Source organism: Pyrus communis, chromosome 15 (assembly GCF_963583255.1).
Source record: "Pyrus communis chromosome 15, drPyrComm1.1, whole genome shotgun sequence".
In the NCBI taxonomy this organism is placed as follows: Eukaryota; Viridiplantae; Streptophyta; class Magnoliopsida; order Rosales; family Rosaceae; genus Pyrus; species Pyrus communis.
In genome coordinates, this window is record NC_084817.1 from 3,749,137 (window position 1) to 3,767,291 (window position 18,155).

At 36.6% G+C, this 18,155-nt stretch overlaps 2 protein-coding genes, 1 long non-coding RNA gene and 1 pseudogene across 3 annotated transcripts; all 4 read right to left on the reverse strand.

The window, feature by feature from the left end:
- Nucleotides 1–214: 214 nt before the first annotated feature.
- On the reverse strand, nt 215–6,031 carry LOC137718133 (uncharacterized). Its single transcript, XM_068457637.1, has 13 exons — nt 5,837–6,031; nt 5,544–5,726; nt 5,288–5,443; nt 4,923–5,177; nt 4,635–4,821; nt 4,167–4,250; nt 3,337–3,533; nt 3,162–3,274; nt 1,470–1,677; nt 1,121–1,309; nt 869–1,012; nt 523–774; nt 215–418 (listed from the first exon to the last, which is right to left on the reverse strand). The coding sequence occupies exons 1-13, from the start codon at nt 6,029–6,031 to the stop codon at nt 215–217; spliced, it is 2,367 nt and encodes a 788-aa protein (XP_068313738.1).
- A 6,343-nt stretch (nt 6,032–12,374) lies between these two features.
- Nucleotides 12,375–12,761, reverse strand: LOC137718135 (uncharacterized). Its single transcript, XM_068457639.1, has one exon. The coding sequence runs from the start codon at nt 12,759–12,761 to the stop codon at nt 12,375–12,377; it is 387 nt and encodes a 128-aa protein (XP_068313740.1).
- Nucleotides 12,762–14,507: 1,746 nt separating this feature from the next.
- Nucleotides 14,508–16,136, reverse strand: LOC137718136 (eukaryotic initiation factor 4A-6-like; annotated as a pseudogene).
- Nucleotides 16,137–16,381: 245 nt separating this feature from the next.
- LOC137718593 (uncharacterized) lies at nt 16,382–17,522 on the reverse strand. Its single transcript, XR_011065901.1, has 3 exons — nt 17,365–17,522; nt 16,610–16,679; nt 16,382–16,470 (listed from the first exon to the last, which is right to left on the reverse strand). It is a non-coding gene; the product is annotated as an uncharacterized lncRNA (long non-coding RNA).
- Between the last annotated feature and the right edge of the window lie 633 nt (nt 17,523–18,155).

Below are 18,155 nucleotides of genomic sequence, written 5' to 3' on the forward strand. Positions count from 1 at the left end.
TACTAAAGTCAAGGAAGATGAAATTTGATAACTAAGGTATTCGAAAATGGTGATCTCGAGTATACAACAAAGATTGAGTACAAATACTTCGCCAATGACTGCAAAAATATTGCAAGAGATTGTTGAAGAGAAGATTTCTAACACTGTGATGAGTAAATTGCATCCATAACAATGCCTTTGGTTTATCGCAACACCATAGTTTTCATGGAGTCGTTTAACCTCCGCTGAAATCTCTGTTAATTTCTTGGTTGCCGAAGGCAGGCAACGCCTCATCTTTCCTATGATCCATCAACGTCAAATTTTTCTTCAAGCATTCTATATCTCTTTCAATGGCCTTCAATTCTCTCTCAACTTTCTTAATTTTTGGCCGCACGGCCAATAGTGATTTCGTTACTTCATCAACCTTCTGACCACTTACCTACAATATTGTGTCAAGAAATTAATCAGCAAACTTATAGGAAACAAACGTCAAAGTTTTAACTTTACTCTATTTGATGAGTTAGAATTATGTAGATACATTACTTTGATTTGTTCTTGTAACGCTTTTTTCAAACTCAAAGAATCCCAAATCCTTCTCTTGGGATTAGCAATAGCATTGGCAGCAGCATTAGCATTATCACCTACATAACCATTTGGTTCATCCCATTGGCGTTGAAATAGAATTCCCGGTCTTGCGCTTTTCCATTTAAGTTCTTGGATATGTCTTAGGCGGTTTCGAACTATACTTCTCTGATTCTTCACGTAATAAAACTCATCGAGAGGCAAGTGCCAAGTCTGTTACAATATTTCATTCGTAAAAGCAATCCCAAGGTTAAGAAAAATGCACGGGCTATCCTAAGAGAACTAAATATTTCATGTTTAATCTTACATCTACATAAGGCGGAGTATAACAATGCCCTTCCAATGATGAAAATGAATCAACACCCTCTTTCTGTCTCACATTCATCTGTTTCAAAAGCTGTTTTTCCTCCGCCAAACTGTTTGTTCCATGTCCCATCCGGAAATTCATTTTCTGCGGAACCCGTATGCACATTTCCAACAAAACCAACGGATCAAAACGCTTGGAGACAGAAAAAAAGAAAAATATTCTAGGAAATATGACAAAACATTTAGCCGTTACATGTTTAGCTATCTCGTCTGCTGATAAAAAGGGCTTCATAGGTTTTCCTTGGTAAGCTTTTTCTGCAGAATGGAGCAGAAATAGTTGCAGTATATTCATTTTCTCCCTCGCCGCAGACAAAAGGGATCCGAGTCCCATTTCACGATCTTTTAGGGATTCCAACCGAGAAAGGGTGCATGCCCTATCACACTGTTGACATAAATTTTGAATAAGATCGATCTTTACATATTTCATTTTGAATCATGACCACGTTTGATGATAGAAGTTGACACCAGAACAACAACTCAGAAGTAATAATTAGGAAATGCAGTCTAAATTCATACAGATTTTTGCAGACCATTTATCATACCGTCCTTTTCACTATATCTTCATCCAGCTCAAGTCTGTCTTGACTGATCTTTTCAGCCAGCTTCTCAACCTCGTGAATTCTGCCTTTTAAATCTGTCTTTTCATCATCAGCAGCATCAACTTCCAAACCCCGATTCCAGTTATCGTGTAAGTCCTCTTGCAAGCTATTGTTGTCTCGTTTAGCTTCCAATTCCTCCATGGTGCTTTGCCTGATGTGATACAAAGGAATAAGCAAATCACACTATATACAAATGAAAAGAATGAATGGGTTTATGCACTGGCATAAAGATAAAAATCAAGAAACGAAGAGGATGCGAGAGTAGATCGTCAACATTAACAGATGAAACACAGGTCTTTAAGTTCGACTTGCACCCGAATGGATCAGCGTCACAAATTAAAATAAAAACAAGGAAAGGACCATTAGTACGTTACCTTGAATATCCAGATAATCAGGTGCTGCAAATGATTGAGACAAAGACAATTTGAGTTTGACTTAGGAAGGAGATGCTGATACGAGGGTTAAGCTTTCCTATTAATAATTATAGCAAAAACCACAATATAAATACACACTAATGGGATGTATAAAACCTTATTAAACAACTCCCCTTGCATCCCAAGAAAATTAAGTCAACAGATTGCAAAACCTAATTAAATAATTCCCCTTGCATCACAAGCAAATTAAGTAAACAGATTCCAAACCCTCATTAAACAATTCCTGTTCAATAATTTTTTCTTAGGTTGGCATTGTCGGATGAAGCTGGGTAAATGGGCACGGCATGTGCGATAAGTGCACAATTTGAAAAACATTTAGAAAAAGAGAGAAAAATATGGTCTTAGTCTTTGAGAATAATTCAATTGAAAGAAATACATTCTCTTGGTTCCAAGTTCAAATAGCAGTTTAACTTTTTTTGGTTGAAATGGTTAAAAGTTAGGAGCCAGATCCCATTTTGTAAGATCGGATACCGGTTTATCGACCAGCACATACTATTGGTTACTTAGTTGTATCTGATTTCGTTATATCAGGTCGATCAGCTGTCCTGATCCCATGAACCAGAATAGCACTTCATAAAGATTTTCATCCCGAATGATTTCTGCCCAACCCGTCTTAAGTCTTTGATTCTCTTTTGATTTGTTCAATCCAATGACAATAAAAAAAAAAGGAGTGTGCAAGAGGTGAAAATGACGTGTATAAATCATTTCCTATTTCAAGGTTTAAATAAAACTGTACTAAAAAGAACTTGGATTATTGTTACTAGAAAAATAAAAAAAGAACTTGGATTGTATTTTCACTGCCTCAACAGTGGACTTTCAATGATGTTGAAAACAAACAAAAGAAAATGGGTGGGCAGAACATTTCTTCAACCAAAGTTGCTACAATACAACCGTGAATCTTGGTGCATAAATGCCGACGGTCTAACAGTACAATTGCTTACAGTACTGACACAAGGTAACTTTAAGAACTAATTAATTGAACCATTTCATTTTACAGATTCAAGGAAGATAAAGAATTCGACGTTCAACCTCTGCTGATCCTTGATGAAAGAGCTTATTTGAGACTTGGGGCCTAAGCAACTAATTTCAGACACCTTCCTGTCATCACATTTTCTTGCACCTCACCACTCTCTTGTTTTTTCTCAGTTTAAGAATGCATCGGTATGCTTCATCTCTCCTGTGATCCATCAATGGTAATTACTCCAAGCATTTTATATCTCTTTCAATGGCCTTCAATTCTCTCTCAACTTTCCTAACTTTTGGCCTCACTCCCGATAGTGATTTAGTTAATTCTTCAATCTTTTCACCAGTTACCTGAAATATTGTGTCAAGAAATTCAATCAGCAAGTTAAACGGAACAAAGTTTGAATTTTCACCTGCTCTATTTGATCAGTAAGAATTGTGTATGATACTTTGATTTGTTCTTTTAATGCTTTTTTCGAACTGAAAGAATCACAAATAATTCTCTTGGCATTGGCGGCAGCATTAGTATTAGCACCTGCTTCATTAGCAGTGGCTTCATCCCATTGCATTTCAAAGAGCATTCCCGGTCTCGCGCTTTTCCATTTAAGTTCTTGGCAAATGGGAAGTAGTACAATTACTTACAAGTACATGCAAGGTCACTCCTTTTTCGATGTGGGATTTGCTCTCAACATGCCCCCTCACTTGTGGTGAATTTTCAAACCTAACACGTGCACAACACAAATCGGGTGACATGAAGCACATGTGGCCGTTAGGCTTCACACATAAGATAACCTGCTCTGATACCATGAAGAAAGTTGAGATTCCACCTAAAACCAATTTTTTTTTTAGATCGAATATGGGGAATAGTCCAATTACTTGTAAGCACATGCAAAATGTCTTATTTTCCCATCGTGAAATTCACTCTCAACAAGAACGTCATATCAACAATAATAGATAAAACACATGTCTTGAATTCGACTGGCACCGAATGAATCAGCGCATTAACATAAAAACAAGGAAAGGGACATTTGCACATTACCTTGAATATCCAGATATTTTTTTCTTGGGGTGGCATTGTCAAATTAAGCTCCGTAAAATATGGTCCTAGTCTTTGAGAACAATTCAAGTGAAAGTGGGCGTTGTGACTATGGGCTAGAGCGGAAGCGCCCCTCCTATATACCCGAGTTCAAATCCTACCTCCCCATAGTTTAGAAGCCGGATACCATTCTGCAGGATCAGATACCAACTGATCGACTGGCACACACTACTAGTAGTGGTTGCTTGGCTATATCTGATGTTTTCTTCGGTGGATTAGCTGTATTTGATCCTGCAAAAAAAACAAAAAAACAAAAACAAAAACAAAAACCACGCATCTGAACGATTTTTATGAGTGAGTGATTTTTGCACACCTTGACCCTCTTAATTATAGCCTTTGATTCTCCTTTGATTTGTGCGGTCCAATGACAATAAAAAAAATGGGGATGTGCAGTGTGTAAAATCATTTCCCTTTTCATGGTTTTAATAATTTTCTAACTTAGTAACTGTAATTAAAAAGCACTTGGATTATATTTTCCGAACCTAAACAATGGAGTTTTGGTGTGTTGAAAACAAACCAAATAATAGGGGTGGGCAGAACAGTTCTTCAACCAATGTTTATTTTACACAACTGTGAATCTTTATGTTCAATTTAAGAATACATGGACATGATCACTCTGTTGGTTTTTCAATTTAAGAAGGCATTGGTATGCTTCATCTTTCCTCTGATCAATCAATGGCAATTTCTTCTCCAAGATTTCCATATCTCTTTCAATGGCCTTCAATTCTCTCTCAACTTTCCTAACTTTTGGCCGCACGGCTGTTAGTGATTTCGTTAACTCTTCTATCTTTTCACCAGTTACCTGCAATATTGTGTCAAGAAATTAAATTAGCAAGTTAAAAGAAACAAAGTTCGAACTTTTAGCTACTCTATTGGATGAGTTAGAATTGTTATGTGCTTTACCTTGATTTGCTCTTGTAACGCTTTCTTCGAACTCAAAGAATCCCAAATCCTGGCAGTGGCAATAGCATTGGCAGCAGCATTAGGATTTGCACTAGCCCTTTCTTCAGCAATGGCTTCATCCCATTGCCTTTCAAATACTATTCCCGGTCTATCGCCTTGCCATTGAAGTTCTTGGATTTGTCTTAGGCGGTGATGCATTATACTTCTCTGATTCCGCAGATATTGTACAGCAGAGAGATGACGCAAGTAATATGTCTGTTTCGGTAATCCAAACGACAAAAATCAAATCTAAAGAAAAAGAAAAACTCGGTGTCTAGTAGACTAATTAACTCTTGAGGAACTTAATATTACTTGTTTAATCTTACAGTTACAAGAGGCGGAGGTATATAATAATAATAATCCCTTCCCAATGGCGAAAATGAACCAGCAGTATCCTCCTTCCGTCTCATATTCATCTCTTTTACAAGCTGCTTTTCGTCAGCCAAACTGTTTGTTCCATGTACCATCCGGAAATTCATTTTCTGCAGAATCCATGTTCACATTTCCAACGAACTCAAAAGGTTGTATTATCAAGAACATTGACGTACCGGCGAGTGTGCATGTATAATAAGGAAAACTTACATGCTTAGATATCTTTTCTCGTGGCATGAAGGGCTTCTCCGGTTTTCCTTGGGGAGCTTTGTTTGTTAAACGAAGCAGAAATAGTTGCAGTATATTCATTTTCTCCCTCTCCACGGCCAACCTGGATTTGAGTCCCTTTTCATTCAGGTCTTCCAACCGAAAAAGGCCACTGCTCCTATCACACTGTTGACAATATTTTCAATAGTCAGATATGGTGTTTGATGATTGAATTAGGAAATGCAGTCACATATATATTATATATTCATATAGAATTTTCGGACCATTTCGCATACCTTCCTTTTCTCTATATCTTCATTCAGCTCAATTTTATCTTGACAGATCTTTGCAGCCAGCTTCTCGACCTCTTGAATTCTGCCTTTAATAGTTATCTCTTCACCCACAACATCAACTTCTAAACCACGATTCCAGTTTTCATGCACGTCCTCTTGCGAGCGATTGTTTTCTCTGTTAGCTTCCAGTTCCCCCATAGTGTTGACCTTGCCTGATGTGATGCAAAGGAAAGAGTAAAATGAAGAAACAAAAGGATGTGAAAGTATACCGTCAACATTAATAGATGAAATACAGGTTTTGTGCCTGGCACCCGAATGCATCAGCGTACCAAATTACAAGGAAAACGGCGAAACCATTTATACAGTACCTTCAAACGTACAGATATTTAGACACTGCAACTGATTGAGACAAGGATAATTTGACTCAGTAAGGAGATGGTGGTAAACTATTAAGCTCTCCTATTAATATTCCGCCGATTTTTCTTGCACCCCACGCAAATTTAGTCAACTGATTCTAAAAACCTTATTAAATAAATTAAGCTGAGTAAATAAATGGACATGGCGTGTGCCAGAAGTGTTGGAATTTTTTACGGTATTTCAAAATACAAAGTCAATTGCCACTTAGTACTGCCACTCACTATTACGGTCTGGTGATATTTCTCTTCACTTGAAAGTAAGAGATCTTATGTTCGAATCTTGTGTATGGTGAATTAGATATCAAATTAGGTTGCCCATTGTGCGACTTAACCGAACTCCCCCTCCCCTTAATGTACTAACAAAAAATTGCCACTTAATACTATGTTCTAGTGGTATTTCTCTTCACTTGTAAGTGAAAGGTCTTAGGTTCGATTTTCACTAAAGGCGAGTTTGAATCACATTCTTGTTAGCTCCATTGTAAAGCTAAGCTCACCCCCTCTCCCTTAGTATAGATACTATTGTTTGTTTCCAAAAAAAAAAAAGTAAAATTGCCAAATTTTAGATTAGAAATATAATTCTAGCCAACTATTACAAATTATTATAAATCTAACTAAACTTAATATGAAAATACTACAATACCCTTTCTTAACTAAAATATTTGCAAACCTATATCCTTTCTATCTATTCATGGCTTTAGTCCAGAACAGTCATAGGCGGGCGGTTAGATTGGGCGGGCAGTCATGCTCTGAGCAGCAGATGACCAGAACACAGTTATAGGCTTGAGGCGGCTCACATCATTGTAGACGATTGAAGGTTTTACTCATCGGGATCAATATGATTGGCGGTAAAGGAAAAGCCAGACAATTGCTTTCCAAAGTATTCAACCATATCGTTCATATGATAGGATTAACACATGTAGTCCTAACGGACTGGATACTTATTCTCTTTCTAATCTCAGCATAAGCTGATTAAGGTAGGCATATTATTTCCAAAAACCCATTTATATTTTGACGAATCCAACTCGGAGCATCTGTACAGGGAAGATGGACTTCTTGACAATTAATATGCCCCTTTAATGCAGATGGTCGACACTATTAAATGGAAAATGCATTCTTCTGCATAAGAGACTCCCTCAGCTTAAAAGGAGAACATAATTTTTAATTGACAGGTAATATAATCAGGACATCAATGCCGAGCTCTTCCTCAAGTTTAACAACCTTGTTAATTTCCTCCTTGATGGCTTTGATATATTCCTCCTCAGAAATCCTGTGAAAAAAAAAAAAAAAAAAAGAAGGGAATTTTGATATATAGTCAAAATTTGGACCATGAATAGATGGAGATGATATATTTTTGTAATTAATTTAGTTTAAAAAGGGTATTGTAGTACTTTCACGTCAAATTTTGGTTAGAATTATAAAAAATAATAATGGTTGGTTAAAATTCAATTCATAGTTAAAATTTTGGCTATTTTTCCAAATTTTCCTGGGCGCTTTGCTTATGCATATCAACATCTTAATTTTAATATCATATGTGTTAATTCCTTCGTAACTGTTAGTCATTATTTTGATGTGAATCATTAAGCCTTATATCTCCAGAATATAAACCATTTGATCAGAGTTGATCAAGTGATCCTCTTCTTTGAACCACTCATCCATGTATGAAGCTTCTCAGGAATACTAACTCTCCAATTCTCTCCTCTCTCGTCGTATGGATCTCTCATTCTTTCAAGTGTTGCTACGTCATTCAATGGTTTTGTACCAATGTTGTTCACCTAACTGGAGTAGCAAGTGTACGCTTTCAAGGTTGTTGTATCCTGGAGAGTATGACATCATAACTTGCAACACCAAGAGTCTCGGAGAGGCGAAATTCACTTTTAAGAACAGTAACCTTACACACCTCAACTTTAGATTTTGTTCTAATTAAGCATGAAGAGCGTTTTCTACCATACAAAAGCATTTCATTGTTGCTTCATTATTTTATATGATTTACCATGTCAACCTAAATTATCATTTATTAATATTTATCTTGTGTGAACTTTACCAAAAGTAGCATCTACTCGCCAAATATTTCCAACAAGAAGTGCACGATTTAGTCAAAAGAGAGCAAAATATGGACTTAGTCTCTGAGAATAATTATAGTGAAAGTAACACATTCCAGTTTACAGCTTTACTTTGGTTGAAATGATTTAAGTGGGCCCACATATATGAACGTTGTCAAGATTGGCTAGAGCGGATATATTTCTGCAAAACAGATCACATTGAAAGGAAACCGAAACAAGAGCTGAATGTAATGATGTTACTAACTACTTGAGTTCTTGCGGAAAGAGACGTTGAAATTTGTTGCAATGGCATTATGTATTTTTATTTGGTAAATAGCAGAACTGATGTCGTCTTTAACTCTCTTGTTTTCTCAATTTAAAAACGCACTCGTATGCTTCATCTTTCTTCTGATCCATCGATGTCAGTTTCTTCTTCAAGCATTCTATATCTCTTTCAATGACCTTCAATTTTCTCCCAGCTCTCTTTATATTCTGCCCGCGCCGCAGGGCCACCATTGATTTCGTTAATTCATCCATCTCCTTGCCAGTTACCTGCAATATTTGTGTCAAGAAATTAAATCAAATGAGCTAGAAAAATAAAAACAAAAATCAATTTTTCCAATTCTTTTTTAGTTAGAATTATGTATGTTACTCTGATTTGTAACGCTTTTTTTGAACTCAACGAATCCCAAATCTTTCCCTTGGCATTGGCAATAGAATAGGCAGCAGCATTAGCATCATAACTTGCATGATCAGCAATGGCTTCACCATCCCATTGCCTTTGAAATATAATTCCCGGTCTTGCGCTTCGCCATTTGAGTTCTTGGATTTGTCTTAGGAGGCCTTCAACTACATTCCTCGGGTTTATCACCATAAAATACTCGTCGAGGCGCAAGTGCCAAGTCTGTTTCAATATTCCAAACCATAAAACCAGATCCAAATTAGATTAAAAAAACCACAGCGTATAGTTGACTAATCTAGGAGAAATTAAAATTTCTTACATCTATGTAAGGCGGAAAATAACGATTTTTTCCCAATGGTGAAACTGAATCAACCACCTCCTTCTGCCTCGCATTGATCTCTTTCAAAAGCTGTTTTTCCTCCGCCAAACTGTTTGTTTCATGTACCATCCGGAAATTCATTTTCTGCAGAATACATTATCACATTTCCAACAAACTCAAAAAGGCTATATAATCAAGAAACATTTACATACCGACGTATGTGCATACATAATAAGTAAAACTCTTACATGCTTAGCTATCTCTTCTCGTGGCAAGAAAAGCTTCATTGGATTTCCTTGATGAGCTCTGTTTGCGAAATGAAGCAAAAATAGTTGCAGTATATTCATTTTCTCCCTCGTCGTGGCCAAACAGAATTTGAGTCTCCGTTCATGCTTATTCGGTTCTTTCAACCGATTCCTATCACACTGTTAATACATAAATTTCAAAAAAATACAACATGGTTTAATTCATGATCATATCTGATGAATGAATTAGGAAATGCAGTCAAACAAATTCATGCAGATTGCAGACATACCATCTTTTTCGTTAAAGCTTTATCCTGCTCAAATTTATGTCGACTAGTCTTTGCAGCCATCTTCTGAGCATGTTTAATTCTGGCGTTTAAGTTTGGCTCTCTTGAGCCCTGATTTCGATTTCCATGCAAGTGATCTTTGCCTCCTTCGTTTTCAAGTTCCGGCACTATTTGTGTAGAATTCACTTCCAGTTGTGCCATAGTGTTGTCGTTTCCGGATGTTGAGGTATTCAGGTACTGCAGATGATTGAGCCAGAGACAATTTGACTGGGAAAGTAATCTGACCTAGCAAGGAGATGCTAAGCTGTCCTATTAATATATAGCCAAATTTACTTGCACCCCACACAAAGTAATTTAGTCACTATGTAAAATCTCACGTGTTTGACAACGAGCTATCATAGGATTGCTTGGACAATTAAGTAATTTGGCATACAAGTTATTTAATGTGCAAGGAGTCAAAAAGCCCCAAATAGAGTAAGATTATAGAGTCTTTAACTTTATGAACTAATTTCTAGGAACTCTTATCAAGTAAATACAAAGAAGGTTTTTTAGCCAAAATGGTTTCTGAGATTAACATAATTGGTTTGAGCTTGTCCAACCTCAATCATTTTGATCATTCCGTGAAAAAATCTATGTTAAATAAGGACCGAAATAACAAAAATACACTTAATTTAGTAATCACTAGACCAAAATGATTTGTCCATTAAACAATTCCAATTGATCTGTAACCCTAATTACATGTTGATCTTAAGTATGTACTCCTACATATTAAACAATTCCAATTCAATAGTTTCCTTCTTTGTCTTGGGTGGCATTGAAAACCATTGAAAAAAAGAGCGGAATATGGTCAGACTCTCTGAAATTAGTTCAAGTGAAAGTAATGCATTCTCTTAGTTGCAGTTTCAAATGGTAGAGTTAGGAGTTTTTATTTTGGTTTGAAGAAATGGTTTGAACAGGCGCATCCAACCATTCAGGCCATGCGGGATCAGATACCAGCTGATCGACTGGCACATAGTACTGCTTGCTTGGCAGTATCAATCTGACCTAGTTTTTGCGGGTCGATTAGCTGTATCTAATCCCGCAAAACAAAGTTGCGCTTTTGAAAGATTTTTATGGAGCCCTTCCACGGAGTTCAGATTATATCTTCTTTAAACCAATGATGCCCCTGCCACTGTGAATCATTGTGCATAAATGCCAGCCAATGGTCTAGTTGTTCAATTGCAGGAGTATTAACCATTTCCAAAAGAAATCAAACTGGCGAGGAGAAATCAAACATGAGAGCTCGAGTGTAACTATGTTTTTAACTACTCAAACTACAAGCCACTTGCGGACAGAGAGGAGGTGATGGAAACAGTTGCAATGACATTATATTATGGTAGGGGAGGGGAGGTTACAAGCATATGGGCTGGCAGAAATTCCAGAGCCAAAACTTCATAGGTTGGTCCTGCTACATATTAAAATCATCTCAACCACAGAACTACTTGGCCTTGCATAAGGAGTCAACCAACTCAACGGCTACAAATAATTCACGACAGAGATGATCACATAAGCCAAGTGGCTTGATGGATATGAAAACCAAAAGATGATAACAAAACACATAAATAGGTGAGAATCTTGCCTACAACCAGAGATATAACCTCCTATTATTGTTATACTCATCATGTGACATGGTTACGTCTTTTTCTATAAACAGCCATGGATGACAATTCGAGCCCTTTTGCGTTGCTTCTCTAAAAAACACTTATGCTCGTAAGTGCTTATAATAAAAGTACTTTTGATTATTAACACGTTAAATTCTCAATTAAAATAAGCACTGGAAAATGCTCCCACAAGAAGCATTTGGTCGGTAGACATAAGCGCCTCTAAGTTTGCTGCCAGATGCAATCAAAAGCGGTACATACCTATCAATAAGTGCTTCTAAGTTTTTTGCCAAATGCAATCAAAAGCGTTTTCACTTGTAAAAAAGCGCTTTTTGCCCTTCCAAAAAGAATTCCTAACAGAATCTTAGTAACCAAGCAAGATTATTGCTTACAATGAAAATTAAAGCACCTCTCATATATGCAGGTCGCAAATTAAAGCACGCTACAAAAAGGTTAAATATGAAAAGGTAAGGGAAAAATTAGAGCATCCAGATTTACATAGTATAGATAAAACCTAACACCAGAACAGAGAATCAAAATCTTGAACCATTTTGAAGGTGAGATGTATCAATATCTCCAAACAAATAGTTTTTGTGTACGCCGACAAATCGATATCAGCGTACCTCAAAGCGCATAACTTTTAACAAGAACAATATGGATAATCACAAAAGGTGACAAATTGATTCAAAACCAGAAACAATACACTCCAATTTACAATTCAGTTCAATTTATTAATTTGCAGCAAACTCAAATCATGATTTTTTTTTTTTTGATATACGATCACAACCATAAACTCCATTTCAAAGACACAAAATTCAAGACTTTCTTTCCTCTCAAGACTTACAAATAAGAATAATTACAGAACAAAAGCTAAATATTACCCACCAAAAAGCACTTATTAATGACTTTTTACTCACGACCAGCTATAAAGCACTTGGGTGTACTTATCTTTAAGCCACCTGAAGCTTTTCCTGAACGAGCCCTTCATCTTCCCCTCCACAGAGTACATCTTGTAGCTCGCAACCCTCTTCTTCCTCTGCAACTCCGGATCAGCCAGGACCCCCCAATTGGAAGACGACCCAGAAATGCTTTTCCCTTTTTTCAGCTTAATCTCCCTGTTATTATAGTTATAATTCTGATTAGCCATCTGGGTTTGTGCATATGAAACACTGTAGCTCCTCATCTCATAGGAGGAAGTGGGGCGTGGCGGCCTTGTTGGGTGTCCATAGTAGCTTCCCACCTGCATATTATTCCCGCCGCCGCCGTACGACGACCTTGATCTCCTGTAGTCTTCTTCCATGGGGGCAGAGAGAGCTTTCAGACCGTTTGGTGGGCTTGGATTCTAACAGAGGAGCAAGAAGAAGAAGAAAAGTAAGAGGAGAAAACTAAATAGATATTTTGTTTGGGTTTCATTTTTTAAGGTTTTTTTTTTTTTTTTTTGTAATAGCTGACCTTATGAGTGATTTTAGATGGCGTGTTTCGCGGGGAATCAGGTTGTCGTGTCTACGATGCTGTTTGTTAGTATTATTTTCCAGCATCGACCAAGAAAAAGCTGAATTCTATTCAATGCATAAAAGAATAAAGGAATACAAATTTTAGGTCTTCTATATGGAATAACGAAAGAAGACTTTTAAACTAAAATAGGTTTCGAGATCCATATAATTTTTTACTTTATTTTTTAAGATTTAACTTTTTGAGTTTGTTTACCGTTAATTATTTTAAACATTTTTTTGAAAAAATTCCATTAAAAAAGGTGAAAATGAAAAAAAATACTCTTAATTTTTATCAAAGCATTTTGGCTCATTGTTTCGTAAGAGTATTTTTATCATTGTAATCCTTAGTAACAGAGATTTTCATGTTGGAAAAAAAAAAAAAAAAAAAAAAACTAAGATTTTCATGAAACGATCAAATTGATTCACAGTGGATAAACTTAGGGATCACATCTATCGATTTTAAATCTCAAAGACCAAAATAAGGAGTTATGCCAATTTCAGGAACCAATTTGTCTAAAATGATATAAAATACAAATTTTAGGCCTTTTATATGAGAGCAACTTATATTGAATGGGTTCACCGTTACGTGGTGTCTTAATCTAATAATATCTTGCCATGCGGAGAAAAACTTGCATTTGGCAATGTATTATTGGATATAGGACATCATGTAGCGGTGAACCTGTTCCATGTAAATTCTTACCCTTTTATATGTGCTATAAAGAAGCAATTTTGGCCTTGTTTGGCAAAACCATTTTATGAATCCAAATGTTATTTCACATTTGAATATGTTTTGGCAAGAAGCAATTTCAAAGAAAATATACACAAATAAAATAGTTAGGAACTTTTAATCAAAAATAGAATTTTGAGGAACGCTAAACATACGATAATGTGATGTTTGCTTATATGGAATGAAAGAAATCATGAATCGGAGAAGAGAGAAGGAATATGTATGCATCAAGTTGCCTCTCTAATTGATTTCACTCATGAGTTTTTTTTTTTCAGATATCCAATTACTTATTTTAATCCGAAGCCCATATTTTATAAAAATTTCATGTGTTGGTAAATACAAATGAATTACTTATCATGTTCATCATGGGTCGGTAAAACCCATTTTGTGTAAGCCCCACTTCACCTAGGAAGGTAATCATCAAAGTGGTCACTAAACAATTATACAAATAGCTACACTTTGTTGTAAGAGTTGGTTGTCAACAATTATTGTTATGAGGGAGTCTCATCTTTCTTCTTTTTGTTCTTTTTTTTAAGGACTTTCAACCAAAAAAAAAAAACGTTATTCTTCTTTTTCTTCGACTATATTGAGAAGTTGATCCCAATCAGTGCATCCCCTTTTATGTTTGGGGTCATTTTGCTCCATCACTATTTGAATTTCCGATATTATAGACGCGTAGAGATATCAGATATATGTATATATTCTCAGTCATAAATAAGAATCTCTCTTTACCATTTTTCTATTCACTCTTTCACAACAGAAACAAAATTCTCAAAAGTCAAAATTGCATCAATCTTCAGCGCACTCAAGCTAGAAGCTTCCGTGACTCCAACGTTATATTTTATCTCAAAAACCAAACTTTGAACACTTCAATCCTAACATAGTTTAATGGTGCAAAACTTCTGACCTACTAAAATTATAAAAAGACGCAACAAAACTTCGACCAAAAATTTCCAGTCGCTTTTTCCGCCCCTGAAACGGGAATTCCCCTGTTCCAAGTAAACAATGTTAAACAATCGCCCCTAGGAAAAAGATGAATACGGCTTCGAAAATTCGATGGCAATTCACCAAAACAATGCAAAACCTTAGTCAGAGCAGATCAGCAACATTTGTCGGCAGCTCCTCAATGACAACGTTATAAAACTTCTGGATATCATACAACGTCCTGTCGTCGTCCTTGGTGACAAAATTGATGGCAACACCCTTCCTCCCAAACCGTCCACTACGACCAATACGATGGAGGTAGTTCTCCGGTTGTGTTGGAAGGTCGTAATTAATCACAAGAGAGACCTGTTGGACGTCAATACCACGGGCCAACAGATCAGTGGTTATGAGCACACGAGAAGAACCAGACCGAAACTCTCTCATGATGATATCCCTCGTGTTTTGGTCCATGTCTCCGTGGGTGGCAGAAACTGTGTGATCACGACTGCGCATCTTGTCTGTTAACCAATCAACTTTGCGCCTGGTGTTCGCAAAGATGACACTCTGTGTAATTGCCAAGGTCTCATAAAGATCACAAAGTGTCTCGAGTTTCCAATCCTCTTTCTCAACATTGACATGAAACTGCTTGATACCTTCAAGGGTGAGCTCGTCACGTTTCACCAAAATCCTTACAGGTTTGTTCAAGAACTTCCTGGTGATATCAAGGGCCTCCGGTGGCATTGTGGCGGAGAAAACCCCCACCTGAATTTTCGGTGGTAGCAGCTGGAAAATGTCATAGATCTGAAAATATGAAATGGGATTGTTAGTACAATACACCACTTAACCAAAATAGCACGCGAAATTGAACATCACCAAACTCATTATTTGTAGCAAGAAGTATCGAAACACAGAAGAAACAGAGAATGCAAATGAAAAAGAAATTAAGGACCTGATCCTTGAAACCTCGTGAAAGTATTTCATCTGCTTCATCTAAAACAAACATCTTAATGTAATCACAACGAAGAGACTGCCTTCGTAGCATGTCAAAAACACGACCAGGAGTGCCAACAACGACATGGACTCCACTGGAGAGAATGCGTTGATCTTCACGAATAGTCACCCAGTGCTCTCATAACCTTTTCAATCTGTTGAGCAAGCTCTCGTGTGGGTGCAAGAACCAATGCTTGGCAATCAAGTAAGCCATAATCAAGCTGCTGCAAAATCCCAGAGCAGAAAGTCGCTGTTTTTCCAGTTCCAGATTGTGCCTGCTGAATCACATCAAGTCCCTTGCTGAAAGGAACAATTCCCCTTTGTTAAATCATATATCAGCTTTCCATTTTACCACAGGGATGACTTACATTCGTAGTATATCATACCAACAAATATGCATATGCATGTGTTTGTGTGTGTAAATCAAGAAGAGGCAGTGTTACATGGTAAAGGATTTTACTTCAAGCGAAGGTCACACCCCACACTTCTCGCGTAAACAATCTTACAAGTTGCAACCTAAAATATTACTCCCACCCACCATTTTCTGTCATCTAAAACACACACACACTCACACACAAAACAACATTGTCCGAAAACCTCAATACGCTCTATTGATGAAAAATGGATTTATAAGCTTCTATCTTCCTAAAATGTTGATAAACGAAAATCATCTGATCAAGTATAACTACCCAAAAAAAAATTCCCATCAACAAATTTCAGAAACTCTTAACTTCCAGAGAACAAAATTTGTAGCATTGTTTGATTTACCATATGCATAGATGCCCCGAAGAAGGTTCTCCTGCAATCCCATAGCGTCAAAGCTGTCATGAACCTCATCGTACGATGTGAAGAAGTCTTTCCCATCAGCTCCAAGTCTACTCCCATCAATCCAGTAAACCAAGAATAAATCTTTATCGTTGGCAACACAAATTATGCACCACATTCAAAATATGGAATACGAAAATAAAAAAAAAGTATGAGAGTAAGAAAGCGAGCGGACAAAATAAAACTTACAACTCACTCATTTTTGCATCATACTGATGAGTATCAAATTGGGATGCTTCCGGTGCCACAGCAGCCATAACTGAAAATATCAACCCCAAGACATCACGCTTACAAAATTAACTCACCTTATCGCAATAATCTGAGCTTACACAGTTATCACATTCAAATGATCCCGGACTTCAAAATTGAAAGGTGCATTCTTTCTCCAAAATCAAACCCGTTATACAGGAACCTTCATTTTTTATGATAATTTTTTCTAGGAATCTTGAAAATCCAAATTCAATATCAACGGGACAATGAGATAGATTAATTCAATAAATTTAAAAAAAAAAAATGGTTATCTAAAACCGCAACGTAAATCAGTTTGTGGAAATTTTCAGGTCGATGGGCCGAGGGCGCACTCCAACAACACCGATACTGTCCCCACTTAACCATCTGCACAATCCTCAGGTGTGGGGTTTTTATCACAAAAAACCTCGATGTTAATTAAAGAGGAGAGGGGTATTTCTATTTAAAGCACTCTTTTCTTCTCCCTCTGTCCGATGTGGGACTGGGGGTTCCAACACAGTTCATACAGTTTCTCTCAAAGTTTCCATCTTCTGGCGCATAAAAAGTAATCCAAATCAGTAGCAATTACTCACGGATGTATAATTGATCTAACCACAACGAATGAACAAATTATATGCAAAAGGATCGAGAAATTCAACGAGAGCATAATTAAATTAGTTCCTAAAAGGAATTAAATAAATAAAAACAGAGCGAACCTGATAGCAGTTGGGAGTTGGACAAAGTGATGCGTTTTAATGACGGGATTGTGGATTGAATCAGGGTTAGGGTTTTCCCAAACTCCTCGGATCTCTGTATGTGTAATATTGGTTGGAGGAGTTGAGGAGGAACGCAGCAATGCAGAAGAAGATGACTAGAGAAGTTGAAAGAGCTGTACGTGAAGATTATGGGATAGGGAAATTATGTGAGGGATCTTCGACGGATTAATATTTTAATTTTCCGGTTTTGCCCTTGTAATTTTGTTTTTATTTCAAAATTTTCAATTCAATCCCCACCGATCCACTCTACTAGGGGCTGGTTGGGCATTGCTGAAGTCATTTTTAAAAGTAGCCGATCCACTCTAATGTCAAAATCATGGATACAAAACAGCAGAAATCAAAAGCAGCTCTACTTCTGCTTTTTTTCACAGCACAGCAACCCTATACTAATAGTTTAACATGCTAAAGCTATCATTGTTAATAAAAAAAAGTTACTTGCATGAAATCATATCGATAACAAACAGATTAACATGTGTCATATATATAAGGACTAAGAACTTTTAAATCTATTCATCCAAAAAAAAAAAAACTTTCACCTGTAATGTTCTACTTTGCTAATATTTTCTTTCTTAAACTTCATTGTTTTTCTTTTAATACAAACAATATTTTTCTTGAAACTAGTTTGTGGGATGGGATTTTAAACTCAGATACATAGGGAATCACATCTTTATATAGCCAGTATAATTACACTTACAATGTTACATAATTTAAAAAACTTACAGGAAATAATT

Bases quoted from the DNA above. Each gene is read 5' to 3' on its own strand.
- LOC137718133 (XM_068457637.1), bottom strand. From the start codon at position 6,031: ATGGGGGAACTGGAAGCTAACAGAGAAAACAATCGCTCGCAAGAGGAC. The intron at 4,822-4,922 runs GTAAAGCACATA...ACAATATTGCAG, and splicing joins CGTTACAAGAGCAAATCAAG to GTAACTGGTGAAAAGATAGA. The intron at 419-522 runs GTAATGTATCTA...ACAATATTGTAG, and splicing joins CGTTACAAGAACAAATCAAA to GTAAGTGGTCAGAAGGTTGA.
- LOC137718135 (XM_068457639.1), bottom strand. From the start codon at position 12,761: ATGGAAGAAGACTACAGGAGATCAAGGTCGTCGTACGGCGGCGGCGGG.